This window comes from Aquarana catesbeiana, linkage group LG03 (genome assembly GCF_042186555.1).
Source record: "Aquarana catesbeiana isolate 2022-GZ linkage group LG03, ASM4218655v1, whole genome shotgun sequence".
Classification (NCBI taxonomy): Eukaryota; Metazoa; Chordata; class Amphibia; order Anura; family Ranidae; genus Aquarana; species Aquarana catesbeiana.
The window spans coordinates 635,345,361-635,363,780 of record NC_133326.1 but is presented as its reverse complement, the minus strand read 5'-3'; the positions used below and the strand labels follow the sequence as shown (position 1 = coordinate 635,363,780).

General features: G+C 39.5%; 1 protein-coding gene across 2 annotated transcripts in view; it reads right to left on the bottom strand.

The window, feature by feature from the left end:
* Window positions 1-15,776, bottom strand: part of LOC141133252 (LIM homeobox transcription factor 1-alpha-like) — a 117,311-nt gene extending 101,535 nt beyond the window's left edge. The window contains exons 1-3 of one of the 2 annotated variants that reach the window (XM_073622515.1): window positions 15,205-15,776; window positions 12,485-12,572; window positions 2,680-2,860 (exon numbers count right to left, since the gene is read on the bottom strand). In XM_073622515.1, coding sequence (XP_073478616.1) covers window positions 2,680-2,860; window positions 12,485-12,542 — 239 coding nt within the window. In that variant the 5' untranslated portion in view covers window positions 12,543-12,572; window positions 15,205-15,776. The remainder of the gene's footprint in view (window positions 1-2,679; window positions 2,861-12,484; window positions 12,573-15,204) is intronic. The other variant, XM_073622514.1, reaches the window with a different exon arrangement.
* Window positions 15,777-18,420: the final 2,644 nt, after the last annotated feature.

The following is an 18,420-nucleotide window of genomic DNA, read 5'->3' as shown; positions in this document are numbered from 1 at the left end:
GTAATTTTTGCTATGTACATGCTATGTGTTAGAAATATCTTATAAATGGACAACTTTTGAAAAAAAAAATGGGTTTTCATTTTCTTTGCACATTTAAAAAATGGGGAAAAAAATGATATGTTCTAAAGACTCATTATGCTTCATAGAATATACATTGGGGTGTTTACTTTCCAAAATGGGGTAATTTTTTGACGTTTCCTGGTGCTCCAGAACCTTCAAAAGTGTTATGCTCTGTACACACGGTCGGATTTTCCGACTGAAAAAGTGCGATCGGATTGTGTTGTTGGAAATTCCAATTGTGTGTGGGCTCCATCAGACTTTTTCCGTCATAATTTCCGACACACAAAGTTTGAGAGCAGGATATAAAATTTTCCGACAACAAAATCCAATTGGTTAAATTCCGATTGCGTGTACACAATTCCGACGCACAAAGTGCCACGCATGCTCAGAATAAATTAGGAGACGAAAGCTATTGGCTACTGCCTTGTTTATAGTTCCGACGTACGTGTTTTACGTCACCGCGTTCAGAACGATTGGATTTTCCGACAACTTTGTGCGACCGTATGTATGCAAGACAAGTTTGAGCCAACATCTGTCGGAAAAAATCCATGGATTTTGTTGTCGGAATGTCTGATCAATGTCCGATTGTGTATACAGGGCATAAGAGGTAGTCTAGAAATTATATGTGTAATTTATGCTCCTAGAACGCCTGATGGTGCTCCCTGCATGTTGGGCCTCTGTATGTAGCCAGGCTGTGTGAAAGCCTCACACATGTGGTATCTCCATACTCAGGAGGAGTAGCAGAATGTATTTTGGGGTGTAATTGCAAGTATGCATATACTATGTGTGAGAAATAACCTGTTAATATGCCAATTTTGTGAAAAATAAATAAATAAATGGAAAAAAACCCTCTTTTCATTTTGCAAAGAATTGTGGGAAAAAATTACAACAATGCCTCCTACTAAATACATTGGACTGTCTGCTTTCTAAAAAGGTGTCATTTGGGGGGTACTTGTACTGTCATGGCTTGTACATCAGGTATGATCAATTTTCAATGTTTGGCACCATAGCTTGAACACTAACTTTCACCATGACCAAACAATATGCACTTATTTGGGTTCTTTTTAACAAAGACTGTAGCAGTATAAATTTTGGCCAAAAATTATGAAGAAAAATTACTCATTTGCATATTTTTATAACAGAAACAAAGAAAAATGCAGTTTTTTAACAAAATTTTCAGCCTTCTATAGCTCAAAAAAATAAAAAACCCAGTGGTTATTAACCGGTTCAATACCGGGCATTTTCACCCCCTTCCTTCCCAGACCAATTTTTCGTTTTCAGCGCTGTCGCACTTTAAACGTCAATTGCGCGGTCATGCGACGTTGTACCTAAACAAAATTGACGTCCTTTTTTCCCCCACAAATAGAGCTTTCTTTTGGTGGTATTTGATCACCTCTGCGGTTTTTATTTTTTGCGCTATAAACAAAAGAAGAGCGACAATTTTGAAAAAAAACACAATATTTTTTACTTTTTGCTATAATAAATATCCCAATTTTAAAAAAAAAAAAACAATTTTTTTCCTCAGTTTCGTCCGATACGTATTCTTCTTCATATTTTTGGTAAAAAAAAAAAAATCGCAATAAGCGTATATTGATTGGTTTGCGCAAAAGTTATAGCGTCTATAAAATACGGGATAGATTTATGGCATTTAAAAAAAAAAATTTATTTATTTTTTTTTTACTAGTAATAGCGGCGATCGCAATTTTTTTTCGTGACTGCGACATTATGGCGGACACTTTTGACACATTTTTGGGACCATTCACATTTATACAGCGATCAATGCTATAAAATTGCATTGATTACTGTGTAAATGTGACAGGCAGTGAAGGGGTTAACCACTAGGGGGCGGGGAGGGGTTAAATGTGTTTCCTAGGGAATGCTTCTAACTGTAGGGGGAGGGGACGCACAAGGGGAGGAGACCGATCAGTGTTCCTCCGTTCTGGGAACACAGATCGCTCTCCTCTGAGCTGACAGGACATGGATCTGTGTGTTTACACACACAGATCCACGGGCCGGCCCGGTTAACGGGCAATCGCGGGTGCCCGGTGGCCGCGAACCCGAGGGCATCATATGACGTCCACCCAGGATCCCATCTGTGGATGTCATTTGTCTATGGCCGGGTAGGGAAGACGTTAAATACCACCACAAGAAAGCTCTATTTGTGTGAAAAAAAGGACACAAATGTAAATGTTACATGGGTACAGTGTTGCATGACTGAGTAATTGTCATTTAAAATATGAAAGCATTGAAAGCTGAAAATTGGTCTGGTTAGGAAGGGGGTTTAAGTGCCCAGTGGGCAAGTGGTTAAATCTGATCTCCAGTCACGCAACAAATCTCCTTTCTCCCAAAATGTATTTTGGTGTTTATTTTATCTAAGTTTTTATGACATGGCCAATCATGGCTGAAATCCACTGAACATATGACAAGAAAAGAGGAAGAAGAAGAAGGTAAGAAGAAGAGGAAGAAGGCAGGACTACATTTTAAGTAGAACAGGCTGTGGCTACTCAAATTAACAAATTCTTAACAAGAAGTAAATACACTTTAAAATAAATCATCATTAACCTCTGTAGCTGCAGACACTTTGTAGTAATTCTTAATGAGAATATAAATTCTTCTTACTTTTCATAGTCTTCCTTGCAGTAAAGTTGACGGTTGCGGAAGTAGCATGTTCCAGAAAGGATCTGTAAACACACGGCACACTTTACACAGCATTCGTGCCATAATCTGTCATTTACTCTCAGAAGGAAGCGGTCAGAAATGGGGTTGCTGCAGCCGGCACACATCTCATTCACTTTTTGATCTGAAAATGATAGAGATTTCTTTTTAAAGCAATGCATGCATTTTAAATGCTACTGGGTCCATGAGATATAACTTTATAACTGCTACTGCTCTTTAATTTGAAAAGCAGATTCGTTTTGTGAAATAAATTACATTATTTTAGTTTGTAAGCTCTCACAAGCAGGACCCTGAGATATTAAATTGTTTTGTAATTCTTCTGTGTCCCTTTATTTAAGAATGCGCTGTGCAAACTGTTAGCGCTATATACTATAAATCATGTATATTTCTACTACTACTATTAAATATATAAACCATTACCTGTTGCTTTGGTTTTGAGACAATGATAACCTGTAGGGTGACCACATTTACAAACTGCCATTCAGGGAAGCCCCCTTCCCAAAAATAGATGATTTTTTTATACCTTTTTTTTTGCCAATTTTTGGAAAAACAAAAGCAAACAGTGGTCACCAGTTTAGACAGGTGGTATACAATATGCATCTGCTTTAACAAAGTCACTTAGTGACAGCAGTTCATTTTTTACATCATGGGGGTCCCCTTTAGTCTGCCTGCAAAGTGGCGCATTTGTAGCATGCATAGAACATGCTGCAGCATAAATGACAGTTCTAAAGAAAAAAAAATGACTCATTACACATTTAAATTGACATTTAATTTGGCACCAGGCTATTAAAAAAAAAAGAAAAAGGCATGGGGTCGTTCCCAAAATCCATACCAGGCCCTTATCTGAGCATGCAGCCTAGCATGTCAGGAAAGGGGGGGAACGAGAGAGCGCCCCCCCCCCCATGAACTATACCAGGCCACATACCCTCAACATGGGGGGGTGGGTGCTTTTTGATGGGACAAGGGCTTTATCCCCACAACCCTGGCCAGTGGTTGTAGGGGTATGAGGGCAGGGGGCTTATCAGAATCTGGAAGCCCCCTTTAACAAGGAGGCCTCCAAATCCCGCCCCCCCTGTGAATGAGTGTGGGGTACATAGTACCCCTACTCATTCACCCAAAAAAGTGTAAAAAAGTAATAAAATCACACAAACATGTTTTTGAAAATTCCTTTATTAAAAAATAAAAAAACAGTGCCCCCGATGTAAAGCCATCGTCAATCACACCGCCCGCCGCAAAAAACAAACCGATCCAAAAAAAACAAAAAACAATCCCGTCGTCCATGAACACTGGCCGCCTACTGCAGGCTTTGCCGTTTGACAGTTCTTATATAGGTAAGTGGCGGGGCCACCTGGTGATTTCACCTGGTGGCATCGCCCACTTGTAATGTCATGGACTGGTGCATACTGGGTACTATGTACCCCCTACTCATTTACATAGGGGGGATCTGGGGCCCCCTTGTTAAAGGTGGCTTCCAGATTGCGATAAGCCCCCACCTGCAGACCCCCTCAACCACTTCCCCCCTGCCCCAAAGCACCAACCCCTTCATGTTGAGGGCATGTGGACTGGTATGGTTCAGGAGAGGGGGCGCTCGCTCGTTCCCGCCTTTTCAGACCTGCCAGGCTGCATGCTTGGATAAGGATCTGGTATGAATTTTAGGGGGGACCCCACGCCATTTTTTTAAGTTTTGGCAAAGGCTTCCCCTAAAAATTCATACCAGACCCAAAAGGTATGCAATTTTTCTTTTTATTATTCAGCTGTCCCCTCTCCTTAACAACCAGCTTTTACTGCACCCTGATTGGGCAAAGCTTTACCTAATCAGGGCACAGAATGCACTGTGCAGGGTGGCTGTGTCAGTTTCATCCTGGACACTGTATTGTCCCAGAATGAAGGTGCCCGGGACACAGGACAGACCTGCAAAATGCGAGACAGTCCCAGGCAATCCGGATCACGTGGTCGCACTACTCACCTGGTATCACAGTGAGTTAGACCCCTTTCACACTGGGACGTTTTTCAGGCGCTTTAGCGTTAAAAAAAAGCGCCTGTAAAGCGCCTGAAAGAAGCCTCATCTGCAACCCCAATGTGAAAGCCCGAGTGCTTTTACACTGGGGCGCTGCGCTGGCAGGGCGTCAAAAAAAGTCCTGCAAGCAGCTTCTTTGCAGCGCTTTCGTGTTTCTGCCACCGGGCTGGGTGCGCCGATGGCCCGAGCCCTTTCACACTGCCAGAGCCCGAAAAACGTCTGAAAAACGCCCCAGTGTGAAAAGGGTCCTAAGCGGCGCTTTATCAGCGTTTTTCGGGCGCTGGCAGTGTGAAAGGGCTCGGGCTTTCACTTTGGGATTGCAGATGAGGCTTCTTTCAGGCGCTTTACAGGCGCTTTTTTAACGCTAAAGCACTTTAAAAACGCCTGAAAAACGCCCCAGTGTGAAAGGGGTCTAAGGGTAACAAAGAGCTAAAAAGTAAACCTTCCATTTCCTTCTTTTTAAAAAAAATAAAATAATTAAAAAATAACTTTAGAGATTCTTTAACATCTCTGCACATCAGGACAGATTATGCTGCAGTTTTCAATTGGGCTATTCACATTTTCTAGCATTAATATGGCTCTATACACAAAAATCTCAGTGGACATCATGATTATTCTACGATAAAGCACTTTTTGGGTGAAATGCGTTATTTTTTGCAATAAAGATTTGAATACAGTGACCATTCTGGAGTGCAGCCCATCAGTGTTTGGATTAGTCTTGTGGAGGAAGCAGGGATGTACTCGTGGGCAGGCACCCAGAGCTGTATTTCAGGTTGGCGGGGAGGACGAGTGTGCTTAGGAGCAGTGTTCCTCTAGATTGTCTACTATGTGTGATGAAAAGTTTGTGTTAGGTTTTAGGCTGGATTCAAACTAGTACGATTTGGATGTGGGTTTCCCTGCATCCATTCACATGTCAGGAGACTGTGACCGGCTCTCAATGGAGCCGGTTCACACAGCTCTGGTCCGTTTGAGGTCCGAATCCAGACAACAATTCGGGCCTGATTCAACCCTAAAACGCAGACCAGGGACGCACCGGACCCCTGCTTTTAGCCGCACCGCACACCAGTGTGAACCCAGCCTTAAAGAAAGTCAGTAACATGCCACATATCTAACTGAGTTACTGTAATCCAATCACCATAGAATGTGTCAAGAGAGATCTCCACCCAAGTTATTTGACCTTTCACACCTTCAGCCATGTAACTGGAATGATGAACACCTGTCCCATACTTCTTGGCATCATGGGATTGCATTATCTAATTAAAAGAGGGTGGCTTCACAAATGTTTATACCTCACATCATGTTAGAAGAGGATGGCTTCACAAACTTATATACCTCTCATTATGTTCTGGACAATCAGCATGTGTCTTGACACATTTTAGGGTGATTGGATTAAGGTGACTAAGATGCCCTTGTGGCTATAAATGCCCTGAGTGTCTCTGACACTCAATACAACTGAAGAAGTTGATCCACAAGAAGCAAAACATCTTCAACATTACATGACAAGTCCAGTTGAATGTGCGTATCTGCTACCAGCTTCTTTACCAAATGCTACCCAGATAAATCAATATGCAGCCAGGCAATATTTCTTCACTTGACCTGCTAGACCCCATAACACTAACTGCATGCTCTCTATGGGGTAGTTACTGTGAACATGAACTTTTGTATGTGTTAAATGGACTTGTAACCACATTTAAATGTAGATAGGTGTTTGGCTAAGAATGGACAGTGAGTAAAACACTGGCTGCAGCTGCTCTTTGCAGCTCCTGTCTTGCAATGCTGAAGTGGTTAACAGCTATATCAGTGAGAGGAGGGAGCTGCTGAGCAGGAAGAGTTCAATAGATTAAGTCATAAAGCACTGCACTGTGGGTACTGTAGTCCAGAGGAGGGAGAGTCTATTGTAATAAAGAGCTTTTTAACTGCATTTCCCAGAGGGAGATTGCTAGGAGGGGAAGGAGCTGCATTTTTTTCAAGCTGGACAGGACACAGCTTCCCTTTTGCCATGAGGGAGACTGGAGAGTGCACATCGCTGTTCAATGGGCATTATGACTGCTGCATGTCAGCAGCCTGGGCAGGATCCAGATTGCCGAGTCCAGCCAGAGTCACCAGGGTGCAGAGCAGATAGTGGATTAATCACTGTGTGACTGGATGGTGAGCTGCAATATCGCTGGGACTGGTGAGCTGCTGATGTGGAGATTTACTATCTGCTGATAGAGAGACTGAGCCCTTTACGAACTGACCATATTGCCATCTAGTAGCCTTATTGCTACCTGCAGGCTTAACTGGGACTATTCTCATATACACCAATGGTACAATTGGACCCCCAAGTGCTAGCTGGCTGAAGAGGACTAAAGACTGCCCCTTCACAGAGACCTTGCTTTGCTTATTGCGTATGCTAAGAGGTACTTCTTAGGGGACTTGTCACCTTATCCTAGCCATCCTCCTAGAGTGCATTCTAGACTAGTTATAGTATTATTCTTCATATTGCAGTTAATGCTTATATGCACTGTTTATTGCTGACTTTGCAGTTAATGCTTATATGCACTGTTTATTGCTGACTTTGCTGATTCACGAGTTAATCCCAGTCTAGTGGTACAGAACTCTATTCAAAGTTACTTTGGCATAGTAATTATACTGTCTAGCAGACTGTGTCTGAGCCTACATTCTGTGTGCACGTTTATGCTCAAACCACCTTTTACTTGAACTCGTATCAATACATTGAGTTAATTTACCACTAAACTGTCTTGTGTCTGTTGCCCGGTGCTAATTCACAACCAAGTTAAAGGTATCCATACTCATGTTCCTATAAGTGCATGCAGTAACTTTTACTTAACCAGGTGTGCCAGAGGGGCTGAGGTTGTTTTTGGAGTCGACATGCAGAACAGAGAATCCAAATTACCAAGGGGCTCCTTCAGAGGTAGCACTACATAGAAAATGTATATCTTTAGTTTTTATAGTTTTAACTTAGTGACCTTCAATGTCACCACTCGATTCTCTGTTTTTAAGTGTAAAATTCAAACACATCTGTTTACCACAGGAAATCAGAGTTTGTAGTTTTGAATCTGATTTTATCTAGTAGCTCATCTCTGGCATACCTTCAAAGTCAGTGATGAAGCATTTGAAATGTGGAGGCAGAGAGACTATCCATCCTATGTACACATGGCTAAACTTGACCTTCATAAAGTCAATCTTCTGTACAAACACAACTGCAAGGAGTTTCAGCTTTGTATCCTTGGTAGTGTTAACTCCTTGATGTGACTCTTGTACATGTAAAACAAAAATAAGTGTATTTTCATTTTTTTATGACTATTCTCAATGGCAACCAAGACAACGTTTTTAGTACTGAAGTAACAGGACGGCACACTGTTTTTTGCCAACAGTAGCCCAATGCTATTAGATCTTAGTGCAGATTTTGGGGCTGACAACAAGAGTGAGATCTTCCTGTCATGATTCCCAACTTCTGTGCACCTTAGAATGTTTGGTGTTCCTGCTCACTCTTCTGTGTTCCAGTTTCTACTAAAGCTGGCCATACATGGATTGAATTCTAAACTAATTTTCTTTTGAAAATCATAACTAAGAATTTTAGTTTGAATTTCCCACCATTAGTGGGCCGCAGCAACGGATGATTTTCATGCAGCCATTGAATTTGAGTGATTGGGTATGTTGGAAATTTATGGAAAAATTAACGCATTTCTAATCAATGGTGGGAAAACCGTGCAAGAAATATAATTGAAAAAGTAATGCACATGAGCTGTGACCTGGAAAGAAATAGAAAATTCCCAGCCATGAAGTTTCTTTTCTGTAGAACATAAGGTGAAACTAAAGGCTTGGTTGGTAGAATTTCTAAATCAATGGTGGCACAATCGGATTACAAAATGCACAAATTTTCTGATTTTCAAAAGAAAATTTGTTCATAATTCGACCCATATATGGCTTGCATCAGAAAGATAGGAAGACTGAACTGGAAGAGTGAAAGCTCTTCCATCTATAGAGTGGTTATATTCCCACTTACAGTGGGACCATGGAGAATTAACATAGTCACCCTCTATCGGGAATTCAGATTACAGCAGTAGAAAAAAAAGAATTTGGAGATTTGCAAGGGTCTGAGAGCAATAGAAGGGTTTTTTTTTTGGGGGGGGGAGGGGTTGTTAAAAATACTTAACTCATAATAAAATAGATTTTTTTTTTTTAACCAGCATTTAGTGTCACTTTAAGACCAAGCATAACAATACAATCAATCTGTCATTGTCTGTGAGACATTTTTAGCTTTTCTCACCTTTGCATCCCCACTCCCTTGTGCATGTGCAAATGTCTTGCAGGGTTCCAGGTCCTAAATGAGCCCTGTGCGGAAATGTTGGTTTCCGCAAATATCTGTGCATGTGCAAACACAGGGTAATATGGATGTCCCAAGCCTTAGCCACCTTTGTGCATGCATGGGAAACCTACTGCGTGCACACTGATGTGCCGAAGGGCTCTGCCAGAACTTGAAGGCTGGGCAAAGCCCTTTGGCATATCTGTTCAACTTGGCCTTGGCCTCCTCTCTCTGTAGGTATAAGCACTATGACGAAATGTGTCTTCAAAGTTCATACCAGAGGCAAATGACTCTGCACTCAGGGATGTTAGAGTGAATACTAGCGCATGCACACCAGATTTACTGTATGTTCCTCTCATCTCTGAGCATTGTTGGAGTATGGCAATAGGCAACTGGATGGGCCCAGAGTTTATTAATGAAGTTAAGTGTCACAATTTCCAGGTGCTAATAACACTGGAGAGATCAGCCATTTCAATAGCAACAGAATAGAATTGTCAGCCTGGACCAGAAAGAACACTATTAGCAGGTAACTGTCAGGATAACCAGTTATTTGTTATGCACTCCCTTGAAGTGATTGTAAAGGTACTCTTCTTCATAAAATAAAAAAATAACTTATACTTACCTGCTCTGTGCAAAGATGTTGCACAGAGTGGTCCCTTACCTTATCTTCTGAGGCCCCCCGCCAGCGCTGTCCTCTCTTCCTCTTCTTTGAGTGCCCCGTCAGCAAGCCATGTACTGAGGGGGCACTCATGCACGCATGCTCCTTAACCAGGCTGTGTGTTTCCATAAACACAAACACCATGGGTTGCGCCCCCCTTCGCTCCTCATTGGTTTTGACTGACAGCAGCAGCTGTCAATGTCTCCCATTGCTCTCAGAGCCTCCAGTGAATAGAGGAAGAGGGGAGAGCAGCTGCAGCAGACAGGCACAGCCCCAGATCAGCACAGGACTCAGGTAAGTGTGTGGGGATGTGTGGGGGCCTAGTGAAAGGATTTTAACCTTAATGCACAGAATGCATTGTGGTAAAAAAACAAACAAAAACTTTTGACTTTAGAACCACTTTCAGCTAAGAAAGCGATTTTGTTAATTTTATACTGTTAATGTTTGCCAGTAAAGTCACTCCTTTTTTTTGTTTGTTTTGGATAGCATACAGAAGGATTATAGCTCCAGCCAGGTTCTATTGTTGTCTGTATCCTTATTTGGGACATTGTCTCTGTTTGTCCTATGACCACCAGAACTGAAAGAGAGGAAAAAGTCAGATTTTTGATTACCTGTAAGCCATTTTTTTTCTCTTTATGACACTGAGCATTGTCAAATTCATACCAATAGGGACATCCTAAAGAAATGAAATGAGGGGAGGGCACACAGAAACCAACTACCAATCACAAAAAGGTAACAACCTCACACAGTCACCAGCAAGACGTGCCAACTGAAAGAAGCATCCTCAGCAGCAGGAACATCCACTTGGTAAAACTTAGTAAAGGGATGAACCAAAGCCCAGGTGGCAGCTTTGCAAACCTGAGCTACTGAAGCCCAATGATGAATAGCCAAGGAAGTCCCAACACTCCTAGTAGAATGGGTTTTCATCGGAAAAGTTAGAATCTCACCCTTTAAGACATAAGCCTGAGAAATACAGTACATTGTCAGATCCATCAAGAGATGGAAGCTGTGTGACCCTTCACTGATCCCTCAGAATACACAAAGATGGAATCTGACTACCAAATAGCAGCAGTTGAGTTCAGGTAACACATAAGACACTAGCAAATTAAATGGAGCTTGACCTAATGAGGAAGTGTTATGTCTGGTAGGGGACTTCCCCTCTTTTCTTTTTTGCCAGTGTCCAATCACCTGAAGGTACCAGAATAACCAGAATGAGTTTGAAGATGCTCTGTGTCACAGGGTGTACAAAATAGAAGGGACATCTTCTAAAAAAAGACACTTGTTCTGATGACCACTGTCTAAAAGGGCATTTCCATCACTTTGGGGAGATTCTACAGGAAAAAGAGTGAAGAAAATTCCACAAAATAGAACATACAGTAGATGATAATAAAAGGAAATGGCTCCAAACCTTTTTCTTCTATATCCAAAAACAAGTAAAGTTTTGGGCTGAAGTTGGGAATTTAATCATACCCAATCAGGCAGACCCTCACAAATAACAATTGCTAGATGTCTATCTAACATATCGGATTTAAAATAAAACTCCCCCTGTGTGGCCAGCATTACCTCAAAGGCATATATTGATTTCTAACTTATTCAAAACAGAGCTGTGCTTGAAACAATATTCTAAAGGTCAATCTTCATCTTGTACAGAAAAGGGTTGAACCCCTGGCTTCAGGTCTGAAGCTAGTGGTGCAGGCACCATATTTGGTGTTTGGAAATAAAGCTAGCTTCAGCACCATCTGAACCTCTTCCAAGCTACGGTTTTTGTGTTTCTTTTTAAATGTTCATGTTAATTGGAATTTATTGTTCCTGGAAATGGTGATGAATAGTAATCTATTTTCCATCATATACTGATAAAAGATATCCATTTGTGGTGTCCCATCCCATTTTCAGCTATGAGTTTATTTAGAGGAAACATGCTAAACAAAACTGGGTAGACTCTCAATGATGAACTCAAAATGTTAATTGATTAGCTACATCTGAGCTTAATACCCATGGATAAAAGGATCAGATCGTATAGAGGGCCTAGATTTCTCTCCAAGTCAATATTTAAGCATATGTAAAGCCAAATCTTTTTATTTATTTATTTTTAGTCTTGGGTTGGGTAGGAATGGCTTAGATGAGAAATTGCTATTAGGAGGATAAATAACTTTTTGTATTGTGAATAATAAAAACCCCCTTTGGTTAACAATGGTCTGCAATAAATCAGCTACATTAAAAATTCAGATATAAATAGAGTATTTTATGTCAAGTTTAGAATTGCCTGTATAATATAAAGGGTGCTATTGCTGACCTCCATCTGAAAATACTAGTTTCCTTGTTATCTTTGGGTTAAATACTTCCCGAGACACTAACCTGGAACAAGTATGCAACTCAGAAAAGTTATAACTCCTCATCCTCATACTTCTTCTGAGTCAGTGACTTAAAAAATACAGAAGGCAAGGGCTCAGCTTGGCATTCAGGAAACTAGCATGTTTTTTTAGAGAGCAAGGTCAGCAATGGCAGCCTATGTATTTTCTCAATTCAGGATTCCTTAAAAAAAACTGTAGTTATGCAAATGCTATTGCTTCCATTACAAATCCAACATATTAGGGCGTTATGCCCCATTTAAAGAAATTTTGATATAGTGGAATAATGTTCCTGACTTCCATATGTAAAAGCTAGCTACCTGGCTGTTAGGCTGATTCTATGTTTATCATGCTCTTTAAGTCCCTGGCCCGAATAAGTATGCAACAAATCAGAACCCCCAATCTGGGCCACTTACCAATTCCAAGGAATGATGTATGTTCTCGGCATGAGGATGGAGTGTTTTCTGTCTTCATTCTAAGTGTTTTTTTATTTAAATTTAATACCTGAAAAGCAGAGGAAATTGGGGGCTAAATTTCTTTAAATTCATTAATTACATTTAATTGTGTGTTGGCATTTTTTACACTGATGTCAACACTTTACAAATGTGATAAATGATAAAAAGCAGTTAAAATGTTCAGTAGCACGATAATAAACCCTCCTGTGTGGATAAGCCCTTAGGCTAATAGAAGATAGATTTGATTTACAAACAATATTAACAATGTATATGCATATTATTTTCAGCAAAAAAATGAATGCTTATTCACTAATCAGACAGCACCAGGGCCAGCCTTATCTAGGTAAACAACGACGATTCCCCAGGAAAATACATTCGTCAAATGGTCTCTCCCCTGAAATTGGTCAAATAAGGGGTGTCTGCAGAGGTCACAGTGTGACTATGAACACATGACCATTTCCTGTTCCAATCATGTTATGTATATGGGTAGTCTTGAAGAATATGCAAATAAGAAGTAAGATTAATAGTTCAATTTATTTTTTATAAAATATTATTTAAGCTGCTAGTTTGCATTTAACAGGTAGTAATAGCCCACTATACTGACTAAAGGTAGACACACAATTAAAGTGACAAAGGTGTGTACAACTAGAAATACATTTTTTATAAAATGTTGGGTTATAAGGAGAAGTCAAAGTAAAAAAATAAATAAAGAGGTGCAAAGCTGCAGGAATACTGCAAATGTCAAGTGCTCGATACCATGTAATTTGATGGGAAAAAATAATAATGATTTTTAATTAAATTTGTATCCTTTTAATGAATTACAAACAGCGGTGACATTTGTATTTACAGGAAACGCAGATCACAATCACAATATGCAATAAATACTCATATAATGCTACACTACATTATTAGTATTATTATTTGTTATTATTCTGTTATTAATATTAGTTAAAATAATTGCTAACAATATTAATAAATATTAGTAAATAGAGGTGACATTTGTATTTAATGGTAAGGCAGACCACAAATTGCAATACATGCTCATACAGAATAATACAATTATTATTATTATTAGTTGTTGATGTTATTAATACTTATTATTATTAATACTATTACAATTTCATCTTGAGTTTAAATATTGAATCTATCTACTTATTGCTTTTGCACAAGATTTTACACAAGATTCACACATTTTCTAATTGTATTTAACTGGGAAAATGTGTAAATCCTAGGGGAAAGTTGTGTGAATCTTGAGTAAAAATATTTATGAATAGACCTGTTTTATTTATTGTTATATGTTATTTAGCTCCAGCAAGTTTGTAATTAAACAGTAAATTTAAGTGAAAAACTAACTTTATTACTTAGGTAACTGGTAAGAAACATACATTATATATATTACCCACAATGTTTCATTTAATATGTAACCAAATGAACAAGATATATTTCTATAATGTTTTTCTTAAATGTACGCTTAAATAATTAATGCAATATGAGCTTTGTTACATATATTTTGCATTGCACTTGTTATTGTTTTGGTAATATTGTGTGGTAAAATATATTATTTTAGTAAATCTTAAAATGTTAGTGATATCAATTTAAATGATTAACAAAATACAATATTATAATATTATCCATTTATGTATGTTTAAAACAATGTATATAATTTTATATAATACATGATATACTCGGTACAATATAGCACATACATTTTAGTTTTTAAAACAAAAATACTATAAGCAAACACAAGGATAGCATATGATAATAATATCAATACTTTAACAGTTATTAGAGCAATGATAAATGGATTCCCATTGTTAAATCTAAAATATGCAGAAGAACTGTTTTTTTTTTGTTTTCTTATATAGAAGTCCTGAATAATTTTATGTTAATACTATTATTATTATTTTTGTTATTAGATCTAGGAATGAAAGTGACAAAAGATTTATATTTATTTTATTCATTATATTAAAAGTATGTATCTTATATGTTCTAATATTTCTATAGTATTCTACGTTAAATATAACATATACTGTAATATACATATGTTGTAGAACACAGACCCGCATACACAATGTCCCTATGTGTATATTAAATTATTACATATCTACCTCAATAATAAAAAAAATACAAAGAAAACAAATTGGTTAAAAATAATATTAATACTATCAATACTTCTACTACTACTATAATTAATCATACTTTATTGTTCTAATTTGTTTTAGAATAATGCTCATAGCATGTCGAATATACAAAGAATTCTACTTTCTAAAACTCTGCTTCTATTTATTCTGCCATATGCTTTTATAAATCATATATTAAAAGCATGCTGTTCAATACATTTGTTATATTGTCTCTACCAATTAAGACATATTGGTCCATAGGGAAAACAAAGATCTCAAGCACTATATGAAAAGGGAATGGCTCTCTTGTTTGGGCGCATGAGTGATTTAAATAGTTACTATTTATGAAGGCAGCTATCAACTGACAATCTTAGCAGCTCATTATATTTAATTAAATGATGAATTGCAAATATGTGCATCTTTTTTGCCAGATGCAATTAAAAAAAATGATGTGGTAGGGCTTAAATTATTTCAAGAATGTAATAAGTTAAAGTCCAATATATAATCCAGCACAAGTCAAAAATACGTCAAATTATTTAGAACCGATAACCTTTTTCTTACCTGATCTGTATTTTTCTGCTCCTCCTGACACTCTATTGTATTCCACTATTTCTGTTTTTATCTCGATGCAAGATGTTTAATTTCTTCTCAAAAGCAGGAAGATTCTTTCCCAGTTCATCATGACAACTTGCAGCATCCATCATCTGAGGGTTCTGAAAAGAGAAGAGAAAAGGAGAGGGAGGGGTGGAAGATAAAGGAGGGTTGGTCAAATATTCTGTGTCTTGGGGAATATAGGTGGTTAATCAAAATGATCCGTTATTGACAATGAGTTAATCTTTTTTTTTTTTTTTTTTTACCTATTACTTTAGTAAAAATATGGTAACAAAGTTGTATTTTTGTAAATTTTTGCTACTAATAAATACAATTTTTAGCAATAGTTATTTTCTCATAGAAACAAACAAAAATATTTTAGCATTGAACTGTAAAGTGTAAGACCTCATGCACACTGGATGTTTTTGATGCTGCTCCTAGGGGCATCTGGTGTTTTTTTTTTTTCTTTACCTCTAAATGCCTCTGCATGTTAGCTTATGTGTCCATGCACACATAGGCATTTAGAGGAGTTTAAAGGCAGAAAAATACCCACTGCCAGTGCATCCAGGAGCAGGAGTGTTTTGTGGACAAAAAACATCTGGGCATGTAAACACGTTACCGTGTCTAAACGCGCATTAACGTTCGTCACGTTTAGCGTTTGAGCATTAAATAATTTCTATGGACAGATTAAATTATTAGTCCGGTCAATGAAATTAATTAACTCCCAAGCACTTTGCCTGCCTAAAACACGCCTAAGCACATTTCATGCATTTACAAGTTTCAACCATTTTTTCTGCCAAAACACAGCTGTCCGGAGGAAAGGCATCTAGGAGAGATAGCAAAAATGTACTGTGTGCATGAGGCCTAAATGTTGTCTTCAGGGCTTTTTTTCAGCGGGAATGTGAGGGAACGCAGTTCCGCCACCTCCAGCACTGACTACATGTAATGGTAAGGGGTACTGGGGTGTGCTGCAGGGTCTATTGATTCTGGCAGTTGGGGAATCTATTCTAGCTGGAGGGGATACATTTTTGCAGGGGGAGTTGTTGTTTCTAGTGGGGGACTTATTGTTGATGGGGGTGGATCTTATATTGCTGGGGGGGTCAGGTATCTCTGGGAGAGATCTACTGTTTAGGGAGGGGTCTATTGTTGCTGGCTGCTGTAGAGTCTACTGATGCTGGCTGTGGGGAGATCTGTTGTTGCTACCAGGGATCAATTGTTGCTGAGGGATTTGTTATCCTTGCAGGGAGGGTTGTTTCGGGTTGTCCATTGTTGTTGAGGGGATCTATTTTTGCTACAGGGGGCTCTATTGTGACTGGCTGCAGGGAAACTATTTTACTGCTTTTCTTGTTATCATGAACATATTCCATACAAATGACTTATCATCACAAAATAATACTTGGTTCTGTATTCTCTAAAAGGACAGTAAGGGGAGGTGGGTAGGGGGTGGAACCAAGGAAGAGTACTCAGAGGTGGGAAGGGGTGGAGAAAAGGGGTCGGAAAGGAGGAGTTCCTGCACCTATTTGCTCTAAAAAAAAAAAAAAAAAAACCCTGGTTGTCCTAAAGTGGTTGTAAAGTCACTAATCCCAAATCCTGGAATCCCCTCTTTTACAGAAAGAAATACTGTGCAGTATCTGTGTTTTTTTTAAATTATGCAGCAAGATACCTTATTTCAGAGCCCGCTGTGTGCTCATGTGACCTCCCAGCGATCTCCTTCCCCGATCTGAGGACTACAGTGCGAGGGGCTGAGATTCCCTATTGACATCAGTCAGGAGGAGAGGAGGAAAGCGGGGGGAGGTCACGAGAGTGCACGGGGGCTCTCTGAAATAAGGCATTTTGCTGCATCATTTATAAAACACAGACACTGCACAGTAAATCTTTCTGTAACAGAGGGGCTTCCAGGATTTGACATTAGTGATTTTACAGTCATAGTAGCTGGAGGGGAGGGGCAGGAAGGAGATGGCTCACATACAGACTCCTGAGCTGACAGGCAGGGAGGGAGGGGGAGAGTGGGAAAGACTGTGGGCCTGAGAGAGCGGAGGCACAGCCATGATTACCGTGCTCAGCAAACTAAGGAGGACACAGGAACAGGCAGTATCAACCAGGTATTTTACAGCATAGAGGGGGACAAATGACACCACATAAGCGCTATGCTGTATATACTGCTTTAAATGAGCAGGATCTTTTTTTTTAGGGTTACAACCACTTTAAAGTGATTGTAAAGGAAAAATTGTTATTTAAAAAAAATAACAAACATGTCCTACACTTACCTGCTCTGTCCAGTTTTGCATGAAGCAGCCCCAATCCTCCTCTTCTTGGGTCCCCTGACGGCGCTCTGGACCCTTCACCCTTGCCGAGTACACCCATAGCAAGCCGCTTGCTGGGGGGGCACTCATGCGTGCTCGCTTCCGAGCTGGCTCTGTGTGTCCATAAGACACAGAGAACACGGCTCAACCCCACCCCCAATTATCCCGCTTCATTGGCTCTTATTGACAGCAGCGAGAGCCAATGGCATCTCAGCCAATCAGGAGGTAGAGACCCAGGAGAGCCTTGGGTCTCGTGCACATCGCTGGATTGAGATCGGGCTTAGGTACATTTTAGGTGGGGGCTGAGGGGGGAGCTGTACACTGAAGATAGAATGCATGAAAGTAGAAAACCTTCAGCCTTTACTTTAAGTGACCACTTTAAGTGACTGCTAACAGAAGTCTTAAACCCACCCTGTTGCAAACATCAACTTTGTCCTACAGTAATTTTGGAGCCAGCAGAGGGAACCTCAATAGTCGGTAGGGACTATGAATCCAATACTCTCAGATGGATATCAGATGAAAGGGATTCTTCAGCCACTATAGCTGGTTAATGAGAACAAAGATCAGCGATGTAGGCAGCAGGACAGGTAAGTATAATGTATTTTCTCAGCCTGGACTAGGATTCACTCCAGCATTTTGAGACCATTACTTTTTTTCTCAGGAAGTTCTCAATGTTACAGGACTGTGCAATGCCGTACAGCCGGATTTGTTCCTATAGATGTCCCTTCCCCTCTCAGTCCTAGTGGAGTTCTCAGGGGCTGATTTCAAGACAGGTTAACCCCTTGTCTACATAGGTACATTTATAAATGGCATGGTAAACAAGCAGTTAATGCAAGCAGGTGCTGTGAACTTCGTACACACTTTAACCATTTAAGGTCTGCCC